Source organism: Pelophylax lessonae (assembly GCF_965119305.1).
Source record: "Pelophylax lessonae genome assembly, chromosome: 11".
NCBI classification, from domain to species: domain Eukaryota; kingdom Metazoa; phylum Chordata; class Amphibia; order Anura; family Ranidae; genus Pelophylax; species Pelophylax lessonae.
Window position 1 is genome coordinate 62,175,203 of NC_138778.1, and position 16,488 is coordinate 62,191,690.

Sequence of the window (16,488 nt, forward strand, 5' to 3'; positions counted from 1 at the left end):
TGTTTGACATATGTGATGTATGGACAGGCTGATTGTCCTTCAGTTGACTTGAGTACAACCAGCATGTTCAATTTGTAGGATGCAATTATATTAGCTCAGCGGGAGGGATTCCCCCATCATCATTGACTATATTGATAGGTAAATCAAGTGATTTTCTTTTCTGCAACCTGTGGTTGTAGGAAAGAAAATTGTATAATCTAAGGCCTGCCTAATAAAGGGTCCAACGAGTATATCATCAGTCTGGAAAATGGAAATATAGATGTATGGGGTTGTACTGTTCTGCAATCAGCCAGTAGATTTAGAATAATTGTAAAACAATTTAAGACACACACAATATAAAAATTGTATACTAAACTTTGATCTTCTGTTGTTGAAATTATTCGATAGGGTCTCCATTGTTCAGACAAAAAAAATTAAATCTTTAGCAAAAATAAAATATTTGCTGATTGTGAGATTTTAAACAGTAATGGATTTCCATTTTCAGCACTGAAAATGTTAAGTGCATCAACAATAAATGACTGTTTGTATGTGCCCCACCCATTGAGTTGTCGAAGGAGGAGGGAGAGGGACAGGATACCTCCAGAGTCCCCACCCATAATGTACAGTTATCATAGGAAGACAGCGCAAACATCTGGCTACTGATAAGAGTTTTTATTATTGTGGGATTGACGAAGGCCAAACATGTTCTCTGTACTGCTCTAACAGCTTACAGCTGACTAGAACAGAGACTGAGAGGAAGGTCAGAGATCAAGGGCCCCTAACCAAGGCAATCCACCGCTTGTGTGTCAAACTCTAGTACTATACAAGGAGGAAAGCAATAATTCATTGCTGAAGCTAGCATAGGGCGTGGAAGTAAAGCATTTCGAAAATAACTTTGTTGTGAAACAGGTCAAACATGGACCATGATGTTTAGTTTGAAATAGGATTTAAAATATAGCTATATTTTCATCTACTAAACATGTTCGAGGAATTGAACTTTGTTCTTTATCTGCATGCTTAGAGAGAACTTGTGCTTTGACCATGCAGGCAACAGGTTCATTTTAGGACTGTCCCCTTATATAGGGTGACCAGACTTCCCCAGTTTCTGGGTACAGTCCCTGATTTCAGCAGGGTGTCCCCAGGAAAAAAATGTCCTCCATTTCATCCCACGGTTAAACAAATGTGTCTCTGATTTCCTTCCAGCTTTAATAATGGCGTCCCTGGCTCTGGTAGCTGCATCCATCAGAGCAAAATTTCTGTAACTGGCATGGAACAGGAGGAGGGAGGGGTGTTTTTGCTCCCAGCTGTGTCCGGGGTTAATGATGATGTCACATGCCGATATTACATGGTCTTCCCAGTCCCTCCCCTCTCAACTTGTGCAGACTTTGTTGTGGGAAATCAGGATGCCAATTACTTGCCACCTTGCCCTTACTTGTAATGATGTGATGCAGTGTAACCTGGGCCTACACTCTTGACCCAAAACAAAGTAGGCTCAGGTGTTATTAAACCCTACCCCCTTTTTCTGTTAAAAAAAAAAAACATACCCCATTAAGCATCTCCCATTGTTTGCACAATTTGGCTACACCGAACATTTGGTGTGGCACGCTTCGAAAGCCACTATAATCCCATCCCACTGCCCTGCCCTTGCTTGCCCCAAGTGGGAGAGCGCAGCAGGAAGCTGTCACTCTATTGGGCCAGTCATCTGCAGCCAGAACATTCCCTGCCCTGAATCTCCACTTATACAAGGTACATGTATTCTTGCAGCTTCAGGATGAAGAATGCTTCGGCTTCAAATGACTGGTCCAGTATGGTGAGAGCTTCCTAGTATGCTTGCTCACTTGGGTTTGGACTAGGATCCCAACACACTTAACCACTTGCCGACCGCCGCAAGTAAATATACTGCGGCGGTCAGCCCCTCACAGGCAAAGTGACTTATATAAACGTCACTAGCCTGGGAGGGTCTGGGGAGCGAGCGCGCGCCACCGGCGGCGCGCTCCCGCGCGGTCACGGACCGCCCCGCGCGTGTGACCGGCGGACCCGTTGTCCGCCGGTCACTCTGCGATCGTCGGGGGAGAGGGAGAAAGGCAGGCAGCTTGTGTAAACAAGCTGCCTGTCAGTTCTCCCTGTGTAGAAACCCTGATCATACGGTTCTACTATGTAGGACCGTTGATCAGTGTCCCTACACCTCAAGCCACAGCCAATCACAGTTAGAATCACGCCCCTAGGGACACACACAGCCCCTCCCTCTCAAATAAAGTTAACCCCTTCACTGCCAGTGTAATTTTACAGTAACAGTGCATATATATAGCACTGATTACTGTAGAAATGTCACTGGTAACCCCAAAAGTGTCAAAAATGTCAGTCAAGGGTCCGATCTGTCTGCCCCAATGTCGCAGTACCGCAAAAAAATCGCAGATCGCCGCCATTACGCGTTAAAAAAAAAACAACAAAAATGACAAAAATCTTTCCCTTTGTTAGTAAACGCGATAACTTTTGCGCCAACCAATCAAAATACGCTTTTTGCGATTTTTTTTAACAAACATATGTAGCATAAAACAAATTGGCCGAAAATGTTAAAAAATTTTGATTTTTACTTTTTTTTGGGGGGGAATTTCATATAAAAAAATGTGAAAAATATTGTTATTTTTGCAAAATTGACGCTCTTTTTTTGTTTATAGCGCGTGATCAAAAAATTGCACAGGTGATCAAATACCACCAAAAGAAAGCTCTGTTTGTGGGAAAAAAAGGACGTCAAATTTGTTTAGGTACAGCATCGCACGACCGCGCAATTGTCCGTTAAATTCACGCAGTGTCGAATCGCAAAATACCCCCTGGTCTTTTAGCAGCCAAATCCTCCGGGGCTTAAGTGGTTAAGCTCATTAGAGAGTTACCCTCAGTTTTTGCCTGGCATGTTGTCAGCAGGACAGGATTTTTTTTGCAGATCTCTCTAATGGAGCCCAGAATATCAGTGAAAAACCTATTAGAGGGTTCCAGCTTTCCTTCATTCTAGCAAAAACTAAGAAAATATTTCTTAGGTGGACACTTTATTTTGGCATACTGCAAGAACTTTGTGAACTGAATTGTGGACTGAATTTGTGAACTGAATTGTGGTGATAGTGTATGGTTGCATGTACAGTATGTTAAATTTAAAGCAGCCTATACATAAACTGTATATCTTGTATAGTTTAATTGGCTGACCTTATTATCATTTTCCAGCCTGCAAAGTACATATTGATGGAAGAATGAAGGGAGTTTATTGAATCATGTTTTGATAGTTCTAGCGTTCCCTTGTTTCTTTCAGTCAGCAGAAGATTAACGTACCAATCCACAGACAACAGCTATGATTTAAATTTCCTCCAGCTCTCTATAATTCATCAGGGATGTCAGTTTTACTCATTTAATTAGCGGATAATTGCCTGTTTCTGTGTTTAGCACTGACATTCTGACTGGAATCTATCAGATCAGACTCACTAAAGGATACAGTATGCCAAATCCTTCGCAAGAACCAAAGAAATGAGCCCACACTGAGCCATGAATAAAGTATGGTAACAATAGCAAAACTGTGGTGGGTTGGATTGCACTAAACAATGTTTTAATCTTTATTATTCCTTGTGACACCATGTGAAACGCTTTGAGTACAGACACAAAGCAAGCTACCGAATTACATAGGGCCCTATGTAAAACAGAGAGCGTATAACATCGTTCACTCTCCGCAGGACACTTCCACATTGTGTTTGTATTTTACGGGTCATTCATACAATGCAAGATGTGGTGTGAAGCCTGTGGTGCCCTGCGGAGTGTTCTCTGCATAATGCTTCTGGGAATACCCCATAAGAGGACAGCTCCATCAGGTCACATGACTTTGACAGGTCATGTGACTGGGCTGTTTTCCCCATTCATTAAAATAATTAAAGTAGAGAGCACATTTGTAAAGGAAATAGCTGTGCTTTCTAAATGTGCCACTGTAATTATTGTAGTTATTCGCAATCACCATGCGGTAACCCCCAAGAGGTCCAATGGCCAATGGCATGGCACACTGCTCAATAACGGATAATTTAGAGGGCTGTTTTCCCCATTCATTAAAATAATTAAAGTAGAGAGCACATTTGTAAAGGAAAATAGCTGTGCTTTCTAAATGTGCCACTGTAATTATTGTAGTTATTCGCAATCATCATGCTGTAACCCCCAGGAGGTCCAATGGCCAATGGCATGGCACACTGCTCAATAACGGATAATTTAGCATTGCATATTTATTTATTACAGGTATTTATTAGAAGCCAACAAAATATTAAGTATTTTACATACATATTGTACATTTACAACAGTCCCTGACCAAAAGGAGGTTAGAATCTAAGGTTGCCACCTCACATGCGTACATACATGTACTAGGATCAATTTAGACAGGAGCCAATTGGCCTATCAGCATATATTTGGAGTGTGTAAGGAAAGTACTGTACCCAGGGCAACACTACACAAACACAGGGAGAATATGCAAACTCCATGCAGAGGGGTCAGCCTCAGAGACCAGTAGCCATAAGAGGGGAAAGGCTCCCACTAACCAGCAGAATAAGTATACAAGCAGCCAGGTCACCTTGGTGGATAAGGTAAACTCAAGGTGCGGGGTCTAAACACTAGATGGTATTCACCAGAGCTCCTGCTGGTGGAGATGGGCTTTGCTTCAGGTTTGTACCAGGCCGGGGTCCAGTAGCAGATAGAGCAGATTGGGGTCAAGCAGAAGCATAGTCATTAAACAAGCCAAAGGTTGGTAACAAATGGTTGCAGGTTGGGATCAAGTGGAAGCATAGTTGAGAAACAAGCCAGAGGGCGGTAACAAGTGGTAGCGAAGATACGGTCAGCAGCAGGAGTGACAAAAGCAAGATATTGGCTGGAGAGATCAAATAATCTGGCAAACAGAAAGCGTAAAGGCATGGCTTAAATAGGAAGTTCATGGGATAAGCAAACAGTTCAATGTTCACCAGAAACAAGGTTCAAGGCAAGATTGTCCAAGGAATTGTCAAGAGAGCTCTCCAGCATCTCAGGTGGCACAGCAAGAAGAGATGCTGCCAGACACAGCAGAGGTTGCAGGTTCAGATCCAAGTCCTGACAGCTGGGTATTGAGTCAATGAACCTAATGCTCCAAGGTATATTTATTGGAAAGCTCTGTTACATGGAGACTTCATTTGTATTCAAGGAGTGCATTGGCAACATATCTCATCCAGATTTTCCAGTTCCCCCTAATGGTCATTTCCATTGACCAAGTTTTGGTGTTTCACTTCCATGATATTGTAAAGCGCTGCGCAAACTGTTGGCGCTATATAAATCCTGTATAATAATAATGATAGAATTTTCATTATAGAATTATTAATGTAAGGTGCTTAAAAACTGGGAAATCTGCCTACAAGAGAGAGAGACATTTGTCAAAGCTTTGTCAAAGGTTAAAAAAACACGCCACTGTAGTGAAATATTGCAGTTGGATTCTCTAATGACCTATTCACTTTTTTGATTGCAGTAATGTATGCTAAAATACATGATTTACCAATTATGTTACCAAAATGCAATGTAAAGTGCTAACTGCAGGGCATTGCAGTGCCATTTATTTTGAAGAGCAACCCAACATTATCACCGTAATGGGCAACCACTACTGCAGAGCGCCACAATTCCCATGTAGAGCATCATGGTGTGCTGGGTTAAAAAAATGGGTAGGGGGGCCCCTTTACATCCAATTAGGGGATGTTAGAGCTTCCCTAAAACAAAACTGATAAGTAATGTGCTACCTGATAAAAAAGACAATTAATTCCGACCTTTTTCTATAATGTCCCTTGTATTGCAAAGAAAAAAAGGTGAACATTAGGATTTACAGTGCTTTAGCAAACTAACTGCCATTCAGTTAGGGTTTACCTGTGCTTAAACTAGTGTTCAGTTCCTCAGCAATAATGTATCACGGGCTGCATTGTTGCATCAGGCCTAACAAAGCAAAAGTCCACTTTTTGAACTGCCTTGCCTCCTCTTACTTGCATAAAGCAGCAACTCTATTCTTTATTCTTTTTCCTAATTTCTAATATCTTTCTCAGTAACTCCCTCCCTGTACAGTCCACAATATTGAATTTAACTCCACGCAAACAGAGTTTTTTTCTTGGTCTGTTTGGCCCTCTCTTCCTCTGTACTGGAAGTCATTTTGCTGACGCTTGATTTTACTTTAACCGTTTCCTGACTGCTTTCGTGGCACACTATGAATTGGAGCAAAGAACTGCTTGTTACATCTGGGCGTAGGATGTGGTTACTCTCTGTCAGCAGAAGAAAAGCAAAATCTGAAAAAGTTAATCCTCTAACTAGTGTGGCTATCAACCAATGGTACAATACAGGCCTGCTAATAGAAAATCAGTTAAGTCACTTTCCCCTCTAAACCACAATTCCTCAGCAGTTAACAGGGATTGAATTGTCCGTGTATCAATTGTTACACAGGGAGAGGAATTGCTATTAACATCATTCTGTTTTCTTAAAGTTGTGATCTCTTGATCTCTTAAAGAGACTTTGCCTCTTTATTAAAAAGAAAAGCTATACATGTAAGAAAAATTAAAAATAGTTACCTGTCCCACAGCTTACAATGACAATTTTTGCTGTATTAAATCAGAACTACACCCATTGACTTCAAGCGGAACTAAACGTTTCAATTTAACAGTTAAAAAACAGTTCCATTCCCAGCATGCTGGGAATGCTAATTGTCACATTTGCTTGTTCTCTCAACCAAACTGTCAAACCATTAAATGGCTGGAGTCAAAACTGATCAGATGTGCAGCACTGTGGTACTTGCTGAAGATTAAACAGATGCTGAGATGCCAGCTTCCTTGGCTGAAAAGGATAGGAGGGTTTAGCTCCTCTCTGACTGTTTCCCAAAACGGTTACATTCAAGGCATGACATCAGGGCCAGCTCTACCATGGGTCCCACTGGGTCCATTAGACCTTGGCGGAAACTTAGGGAGGGGCAGCAAATTGACTACCAAGATTTTTTTCCAGCAGTTTTGTGTGTCATCAGTTTGCGGCACGTTACGGGTGGCATTTTCCCATCTCATACTGCCGCCCGTAGTGCAAACTGATGAGTATGAGGAGGCTGAGTGTCTCCTCCGGGAAACGTCCTTCGTGTGATTGTGGTGTGCACAATGACATTAGGCATAAGCGCACACCATCTCACGCAGATCTTCTAGGGCGTGGCAGACACAGGAGTGACAGGAGGACTGAGGACATAGAGTGGGTGTTTGGTGGACTGGGCCGGTGGTGAGTTATGGAAGAAGATACCAGTATACGGTATATAATATTTTCAAAATTTTATATTTATATAAAATAATGGATGTGGGGGCCTTTTGGTGGACGTGATTTTTGTTTGGGGGGGGGGGCAACATTTTATTTTTGGACCCAGACAGCACAATGCTATGTACCAGTCCTGCATGACATTAGTGATGACTGACACATTTGCTTTTGCTTTCAACCAAATCATCAAGAAGTGGCAAGTTTCATAGCTGATCACGTGTAGCATGATGGCAACTGTAGATCAGAAATGGATATGGCAGCTTCCTTGACTGTAAAGGATAGAAGAGTTTAGTACCACTTTAAAGACTGATGAAGGATTTACAGCATCCACCATTTATGGAAGTGTTAGATGACTGTTGCCCCTTTACATTCTTTAGTTTCTTCTGCTAGGTCCTGTAGTACTACAGAACAGAGAAGTTGTAACGGAGCTCCAATACCCAGCCTAGGTATCTCAGTTGTATAATCCTTGAAGCTGAGGAAGTGCTAAAATATCCAAGGCAAAATTCCCCCCAGTACCTGGACGACACACAGTTCTGGGAGTCAACAAGAATGACTTAGTTTATTGAAAACACAAGCGATCTAGAGATCTCTGAGAAAACCCCTCCCTCTTCGAGCCATTCCACACACAAACATATACATCCCATAATAAGCTTACTTAGGCAGACAGGAACAATAGGACAATGGAATGCAGGTATTCAACAATAACAAACCCCACCCCACTAGCATGGGTCTCTTCTGCCATATTCTAGCCATCTGCAATACATCCCCACACACCTCCTGGGGGGACACTGCTCAGATATATTATGGTCTCAAGTGAAAGAGTCCCTCACTCTTTCAACACAAACCTCACTCTCAGTGTCCATTCCGCTACACTGCTCCCCCTTAACCACAAGCCGGCATACACAGTCTAATCAATAACGGATCGGCTTGAGGATGTCCGGGGAGTACTCACAGATCATTTTTCCAGTTCAGTTTGTCGCGATAACCAGTCAGTATTGCCATTCTGTTTAGTCTCTCATTGTGTGAAGTTCTTTGTTGTAGGCAGCTTAGGCCTAGAGTCTGTGTCGCTTGGGGTGACAGGGACTTGAATTCAAAGTAACAGTACTTCAAGGGTCCCCCAGCATACACCCCCACACAGAGCCACGCTCCCCTACAAGCCAGGGCCCGTAGTCCGTGGGCAGTAGGCTGGCCTCCACACTCCTCCAGTAGCCCGTGGCGAACGTCCCAGCAAATGGGCGTTCATCACAGTAGTGACTTAGAGAATGGCCAAAGGGACCTTAGAACACAGTGACCTGGAGCTGACACTTCCAAACGTATGTTGGATGCTGAGGGTTTTTCACAAAGTTTATCTCTTCAGAATAGTGTAGATTGGTAACATGACTAATGAGAAGGGCAAGTTATGAAATACTTAAATACAGTATATCTAAAGCCCAATTTTTTTTCAGTTTTGGATAGAGTGAGGAAGAGTTAAAACTGCTGTCAGGTTGTTTTTTTCCCTCTCCTACTGTGCAAATCTCACTTTACTTCCTGTCCTGTAGATATAACACAAAGTCACAGAACATCTCTCTAAAGCTAAGGAAATCCTCTATTAGACAGTTGCCACAACAGAAAACATCTCCATTGAAAAAGTTCCTGTTTTGGAGAGACTTCTGGATTTTTTAGGCACAACTTTAAATTTTCCCTCACTTTCAGGCGTGGTGATAACGGCCAACAAGGACATGAAAGGCAGTAAAAACATTAAAGGGCTTCTAACCCTACCTCCAAATTTGTCTTTAGATAGTTTGATTACAGGCAGAGCTTCTTTTTAGGTGGTTTTAAATACTGAGTCGTTTTAATAGGACTACGCTGTAAAATTTAGTATACCTTTTTAAGATATTTAGTTAAGCCCAACTCTAACTCTTTTTTTGATTTGGATAGACTTGGATAAGCATAAATACCTAAAGCATTCATTTTAAAAGAATGCATGGTCCCAAAACACTTTCTATACTATAATGACTAAAATCGTCATTCTCCCTTGATAAGAAGGCCCTATGTTGTCCCAAAATGTCAGCTATAATATGACTATGATCATCACTCTACTTTGATAAAGGGGCCCTGTGTGGTCCTGAAACATTAAGGCTGGGTTCACATATGCGCAACTTGGATGTGGTTTATTTAGGTCCATTCCAGGTGCAAATTCAGGAAAAAATTCAGACCTGAATCACACCTGAACCGGTGAACAGACAAGCACCGGACCCCAGGCACGAACCCACGGCCGCACATATGTGAACCCGGCCTGAATATAGGAAAATGATCATCATTCTGCCTTAAAAAGAGGCCCTGCATTGTCCCAAAAAAACGGCTTTGATATAATGACGTTGACTGCCTTTCTGCCTTGATAAATGGGCCCTATGTGGTCTCAAAACTTGGCTGTAAGACAAATATGATGTTGTTCTAATAAAATATTCCTTCATACAACAGAGTTATTCTGGGGAAAAATTATTGAATACTGGTTGATGGCCCTATCCTATCACTAGAGTCGTCCTATTGCAAAGATAAATGGTTTGAGGCCATGTGACATGTGACTTGCTTACTCAACTGTGCTGTTCAGCAGAATAGTGAATTATAAAAATGGAATTCAAGCCCGTCCATATAATTTTGTGGGTTTACCAAATGATTATGTCTATAAACCACAACAGATAGTGTTCTTAGTATTTGAAAAATTATTTAAAAGTGTTTGCAGTGACACATAGCTAAAATAGTGTATATTAAGTACGGTGATTGAAAATGAAAGTGCACAAATGAAATAACTATGCTGGGAGAAATACAAGTCACCATGGTGTTTTCATGGGCTATAATTTACATACAAGTTCAACAATTTAATGTTATGTTCTCTTTCTTTCAGCACTAAAGAGGTCCTTTGAGGTTGAGGAGGTTGACCAGTCTTCGAACCCCTCTGTCCAGCCCCGCAGAACTCCAAACCCACTCCTAAGAGGTGCGGGCTCTGCCGCTCAAAAATTTCAAGAACAAAGCCCTAGAAATGCAGAAGCACTCCTGAGACATGGAGACATTGGAGGCCAAAGATCTCCAAAATCATCACTTAGGAGAATCGACCTGGCGGGGTCTCGGCATCCAGAACCCATGTCAAGACGAACAGAGATCTCCATTGACATCTCATCTAAGCAGGTGGAAAATTCTGCCCCAGCAGTTTCCCGCTTTGGTTTGAAGAGGGCAGAACTACCAGGCCATAAACCTCCTGAGCCCATTCCAAGAAGAGCAGAGATAACTCTGGGAAAGTCTCATGAGCTCCGAGGAGAGTCTCCAAGTTCTAAAATTCCTGAGATGACTCACAGAAGAACAGAAGAAACCAATGCTAAAAGAGTTGATATACCAATGCCTAAATCCCCAGAAGTCCCCCAAGTAAAACAGGTGGAAAACTCCATACCTTCGTCGACCATGCTTCACAATCAACCAGAGCCAAAACTGCAGACCGTCCAGATAGAAGTTCAGCAACAGAGATCACCAGAGGGTAAGTCCTGGATTTTCTTAGAGAAAATATGGATAGAGTCATCCAACTATTTCCCTATTATGGCACCAGCCCTTAGCCCTAGTGGGGCTCAGGGGATTTGTTTATGCGTAAGTCCTGCTTTTTATTCTTTATGGCAACTTTATTTGAACCAGATTGCCGTTTGTTCTGTTGATGGTTTTGTTAATCTGTACGTGCTACATTAGTGCTTAAATGATTAAAAACAGCAACATAAGGCTCACATAATGAGTTATTCACAGAATGGATGAAAACAGGAGAATCCAACATTAATGCCTGAAACGAGGAGAAAAAAACAGTCTATTTGCATTGAAATAATATTTATCTATATTTAACATTGGTAGCTCTTCCACTGTTGCATCTGAAAGACCTAACATTAGACATATTTGTTCTCTCCATGAATGTAAAAGTAGCTATGCAAAATTTGACACCAGAACTTTGCTTTCATTAGCCTGAGTGGCGCCAGACTGGTCGAAGCAATAGTCTTACATTTACTACTGTATCATTTACTTGTCCTGCATCTATTCCATTGTTTATTCAAGCAGAAAATCACTTATGAGAAAGAACAGGATCATTTTGTGACACAGTTGATATCCAAGCTGTGTTTTTCATAAATGTGGAATATAGGGCAGGTGTAGACCCCTGAATAGATGGTGATTACTTAAAGCCTAACTCTGGACTTCCCGCAAAGCAGCCCCCTTTAACTTTACCTCCACTGGTCCCACCAGCAGTATTTTATGCTATTTTTTTATACCTTTTTTGAAGTCTTCTGGCCAATCTTCTAACTCTATGGCCCTCACCCAATGGTGGACAGTTCTTAGTGATGCAAAGGGAAGCCCTGATGATGTTATTAGCACTGATTTATGCATCATTGCACAATGGGGCCCATGATGCCCTGCACTTACATTGTGTTTTTAGTCCTCTTGTGGGGATTTTGATTGGAGGTAAGTATTGATTGTTTTTCTACAAGCCTGTTTCCTTATGATTGTATGTGCTGTCTGAATTTGCCTTGCTCTATACCTAACATATAGAACTGTGCAAACTGTGAAGACAGTAATGGATGATCCACAAGAGCAGGCCTAAAACTTGGGAGAAAGCAGGTGAACCGCCTTCCCTTATATACAGATTCATTCATACACCCTGACAGCATGTCTCCCAGTATCCTTAGGACCAAGTAGGCCGGTATCACTGCCTGCCATCAATCCACGGATGCCTAAAATATCTGTAGCCTTTGAGGAAACATGGTGGATTTCTTATTTTTGATCCCACGACCTTTTAATTGTGTCCTTGAAATAGGGGATATGTTAGCTGGTGGTATGGAAAAGTCTTCCCTAGCAAGTGCTGATGAATGGTTAGAGGAAATTTAAAGAAATTTGTCATAAAACAAATGTAGGGGCTGCCAATGCTGACATTCTTCTACAAATTCAAGCAGATTAGCTACAGTATCTCACAAAAGTGAGCACACCCCTCACATTTATGTATTATATCTATTCATGTGACAACGCTGAAGAAACTACACTTTGCTACAATGTAAAGTAGTAAGTGTACAGCTTATATAACTGTAAATTTGCTGTCCCCTTAAAATAACTCAACACATAGCCATTAATGTCTAAACCGCTGGCAACAAAAGTAAGTACAATGTCCAAATTAGGCCCAATTACCCATTTTCCCTCCCAAGTGTCATGTGACTCATTAATGATACAAGGTCTCAAGTGTGAATGGGGAGCAGGTGTGTTACATTTGGTGTTATCGCTCTAATTTTCCCATACTGGTCACTGGAAGTTCAACATGGCACCTCAGGGCAAAGAACTCTCTGAGGATCTGAAAAAAGAATTGTTGCTCTACAAAAAGATTGCCTAGGCTATAAGAAGATTGCCAAAACCCTGAAACTGAGCTGCAGCATGGTGGCCAAGACCATACAGCAGTTTAACAAGACAGGTTCCACTCAGAACAGGCCCCGTCATGGTCGACCAAAGAAGTTGACTGCACATGCTCAGCGTCATAACCAGAGGTTGTCTTTGGGAAATAGATGTATGAGTGCTGCCAGCATTGGTGCAGAGGTTGAAGGGGTGGGGGGTCAGCCTGTCAGTGCTCAGACCATACGACGCACACTGCATCAAATTGGTCTGCATGGCTGTTGTCCCAGAAGGAAGCCTCTTCTAAAGATGATGCACAAGAAAGCCCGCAAACAGTTTGCAGAAGACAAGCAGACTAAGGACATGGATTACTGGAACCATGTTCTGTGGTCTGATGAAACCAAGATAAACTTATTTGCTTTATATGGTGTCAAGCAAACAAATGAGCTCATCTGTCACTCTGCTCTCTCCTCCTGTAATCATGTCCTTTGTTAACATAACTGATTGGCTGCTTGTGCTGCTTTTTACTCTCCCAGCCTGAGTTCTGCTGTACAGGCAGTTGCAAGATACTGATACCAAGTAACAGTTAGGTTTGCATTTACAAAAACCCATTTAATGAATATACAGCTGTATTATTTGTTACACATTATATGCCCGTAGATCAGCTTTAAAGGAAGTAATTGGAGGTGAAGGAAGAATAGAAAGAAGGAAGGAAGGAAGGATGTTCTTGATTCCCTGGCACTCACAGTCTTATCTACCCTTGTGGGCCTAGGTTGGGTTATACCCCATAATGCACATCATAGTTGTGCCAATGGGTCTATAGTACAAAAATGTTAGTAGGCCTTTTTTACATTGATGAATTCCACTTAGAAAGACTTGAGCAATTACCAAGGTTTTCTCAACCATACACACTGGTTTTCAGAAAATAAACTGAGCCGTAAAATCAATATTATTTGATCTCAATCCAGTACTTATGAACACATTTATAAGTATAATCCTTGGTGTGTCTAGCGATCTTTGCTCTTCCTAGATGATATTTGGGAACATCTTAATTGGACGTTTAGGCATCACTATTTGCTTGCAGTAACTAAACACATAGCATTTTTAAAGAAAAATAGAATCCATGCAAGCATCAGAGCTGTTATCATATGATCAATGAATAGTGCCATGCATAACACCCAAAATGGCCCCATTGTTCATTAGGGCTGTCACATGGTGGCTCCTTTTATACAGTTACATACAGAACTCTTTTTAACCCCATGATCGAAGGAAGTTGCAGTATTAATGTGCAGAAAATGGATTTGACACACTTTTACATAGCTCACAACTTTCTAAAAAGGGGAAAGAAAGATACCTTATGCCGTCTGGGCAAAAGACATACTCCGTCAATTCAGACTGATAAACAAGCCAAACCATGAATGCTTCATGTAAAAAAACACATTATCAGGCCTTTATAGAAATGTACAATAGTTAAAAACAGCTGCAAATAGGATATTTTGAAAGAATACATTTAAAGTGTCTCTATAGCCATTTGTCGGTTTTGGATAGAGTAGGGAAGGGTTTAAAATCTGCCATGGGTTTTTTGTTTTTCTTTTTTCCCTTCAATTACTGTTGCATGCACAGTGCCATACGTTCGCACATGTGCAAGTGTTTACATAAGTGCCAACCTATCTCTACGTACAGCTGCATCTGATAATTGACTTCAATGGACAGCTGCAGGCAGCAGCTATGAATCCTGGGAAGGGAAATACACACAAATTTTATGTCATATCACCCCAGGCACCCATGTGCATGAGGCTTTAGACTAAAGTTATTATATTTTTAAAATTAAATACAGGGACATCCTGACATTCCCATGTTTAAAACACAAAATCACACTCCCATTTTTAGCCATGCCCTCATTTTTAACATGCCCTGAGACAATTGGCCACTGACTTTTGGAGCAAGAGGCAGACATTCAAGGTATAAAGAAAAAATATCATGGCCACTGTAAGCAGCAGAATGATGTACCATGTGGGAGGAGATTAAAGAGGTATGGTTTAAAAAAATAAAATAAAATTGAGCCTGTGCAGCTGTGGGTCAGGAGTAAGTAATGCACAGAGTGCAGGGGTCAGACGCAAGTAATGGAGAGAGCAGGAACAAGTAACACAGAGAGAGCAGGGGTCAGGTCAGGAGTAAGTAATGCACAGAGTGCAGGGGTCAGGTGTAAGCAATGGAGAGATCAGGATCAAGTAACACAGAGAGAGCAGAGGCCAGGCCAGGAGTAAATAACACAGAAAATGCAGGGGTCAGGCATACGCAATGGAGAGATTGGGAACAAGTAAAGCAGAGAAAGCAGGGCTCAGGCCAGGAGTAAGTAAAACACAGAGTGCAGGGATCAGGCATAAGCAATGGAGAGATCAGGAACAAGTAATGCAGAGAGAGCAAAGGTCAGGTCAGGAATAAGTAACACACAGAGAGCAGGGGTTAGGCATAAGTAATGGAGACATCAGAAACAAAAAACACAGAAAGAGCAGAGGTCAGGTCAGGAGTAAGTAACACACAGATTGCAGGGGTTAGGCATGAGTAAGGGAGACATCAGGAACAAAAAACGCAGAAAAAGCAGAGGTCAGGTCAGGAATAAGTAACACACAGAGTGCAGGGGTCAGGCATAAGTAATGGAGACATCAGGAACAAAAAAACGCAGAAAAAGCAGAGGTCAGGTCAGGAATAAGTAACACACAGAGTGCAGGGGTCAGGCATAAGTAATGGAGACATCAGGAACAAAAAACACAGAAAGAGCAGAGGTCAGGTCAGGAATAAGTAGCACACAGAGTGCGGGGGTCAGGTGGAAGTAATGGAGACATCAGGAACAAGAAACCCAGAAAGAGAAGAGGTCCGGTTAGAAATAAGTAACACACAGAGTGCAGGGGTCAGGTGGAAGTAATGCAGAGAGAGCAGAAGTCAGATCAGGAGAAATTAACAGATGGTTTGCTTTGTAATAAGTGCAGCTGCAGTATATTTAAAATACATTGTCCTTTGGCTTGGCGGCTTGCTGGGTGCCTATGGTTTTCCCCACATAGAAGTCTGCATCTGTCCATTACCCTCCTTCTTCTCTTTCCGATGCAAACAGAACGAGTAGGTGATATATGGTGGGTATCCAAGACATCACCCACGGGCACCCAACAACGTAAATAAACCATGCAGGGGGCTCAAACAACGCCATTTTGGACTGACGTTTGCATAGTTCATCTGTTGATTTGTCACCCATGGTCTACAAGGTCTGGGCTACGCTGCCAGGGTCCCAAGGATGATTCTGGCAATCTCAAAGCGAGGACTGGCTGTGGAAAATAGGGAAAAATTATATGCTTGCCATAGGCGGTTAAACAGTTGGTCCTACATGGACCACATGAGCTGAAGTTTCTTGCATCTTTATAAGTCACTCCCCATATAGAGAAAGGGGGGCCTATGGTGTTTTATTCTGCTGTCACATTATTCCCCAGTCCAGATGATTCACAATCCACATACTGACAAAAGCTTTCACTTTGAAATACAAAAGTACGATTCACACTATTGTTTTGCACAGTCCTCTAGAGCGCTGTTCCTGAAACTATCCCTTTCTTGTGATAACAACGAGCTGTTCCTGAAACTATCCCTTTCTTGTGATAACAGCGAGTCATCGTGTTTTGGGATACCAGATGATTACAACATGATTAATGTCCAAGTCACTGGGAGAGGGGGCTGTGCAGGGACATCTGACCTAAGTGAGTCATGCAACTTACCCAGCGATCTGGGAATTGCGTTACTCTGGGAGGAGGTTGGGAACTTTGCCTATATGGTCTGATT

The 16,488-nt window shown here is 42.0% G+C and overlaps 1 protein-coding gene across 3 annotated transcripts in view; it reads left to right on the top strand.

Moving 5' to 3' along the window:
• Window positions 1-16,488, top strand: part of SEPTIN9 (septin 9) — a 492,973-nt gene that overhangs the window by 246,391 nt on the left and 230,094 nt on the right. For all 3 annotated transcript variants that reach the window (XM_082272025.1, XM_082272027.1, XM_082272026.1), the window contains one exon: window positions 10,169-10,792. In XM_082272025.1, the coding sequence (XP_082128151.1) occupies window positions 10,169-10,792 (624 nt within the window). The remainder of the gene's footprint in view (window positions 1-10,168; window positions 10,793-16,488) is intronic.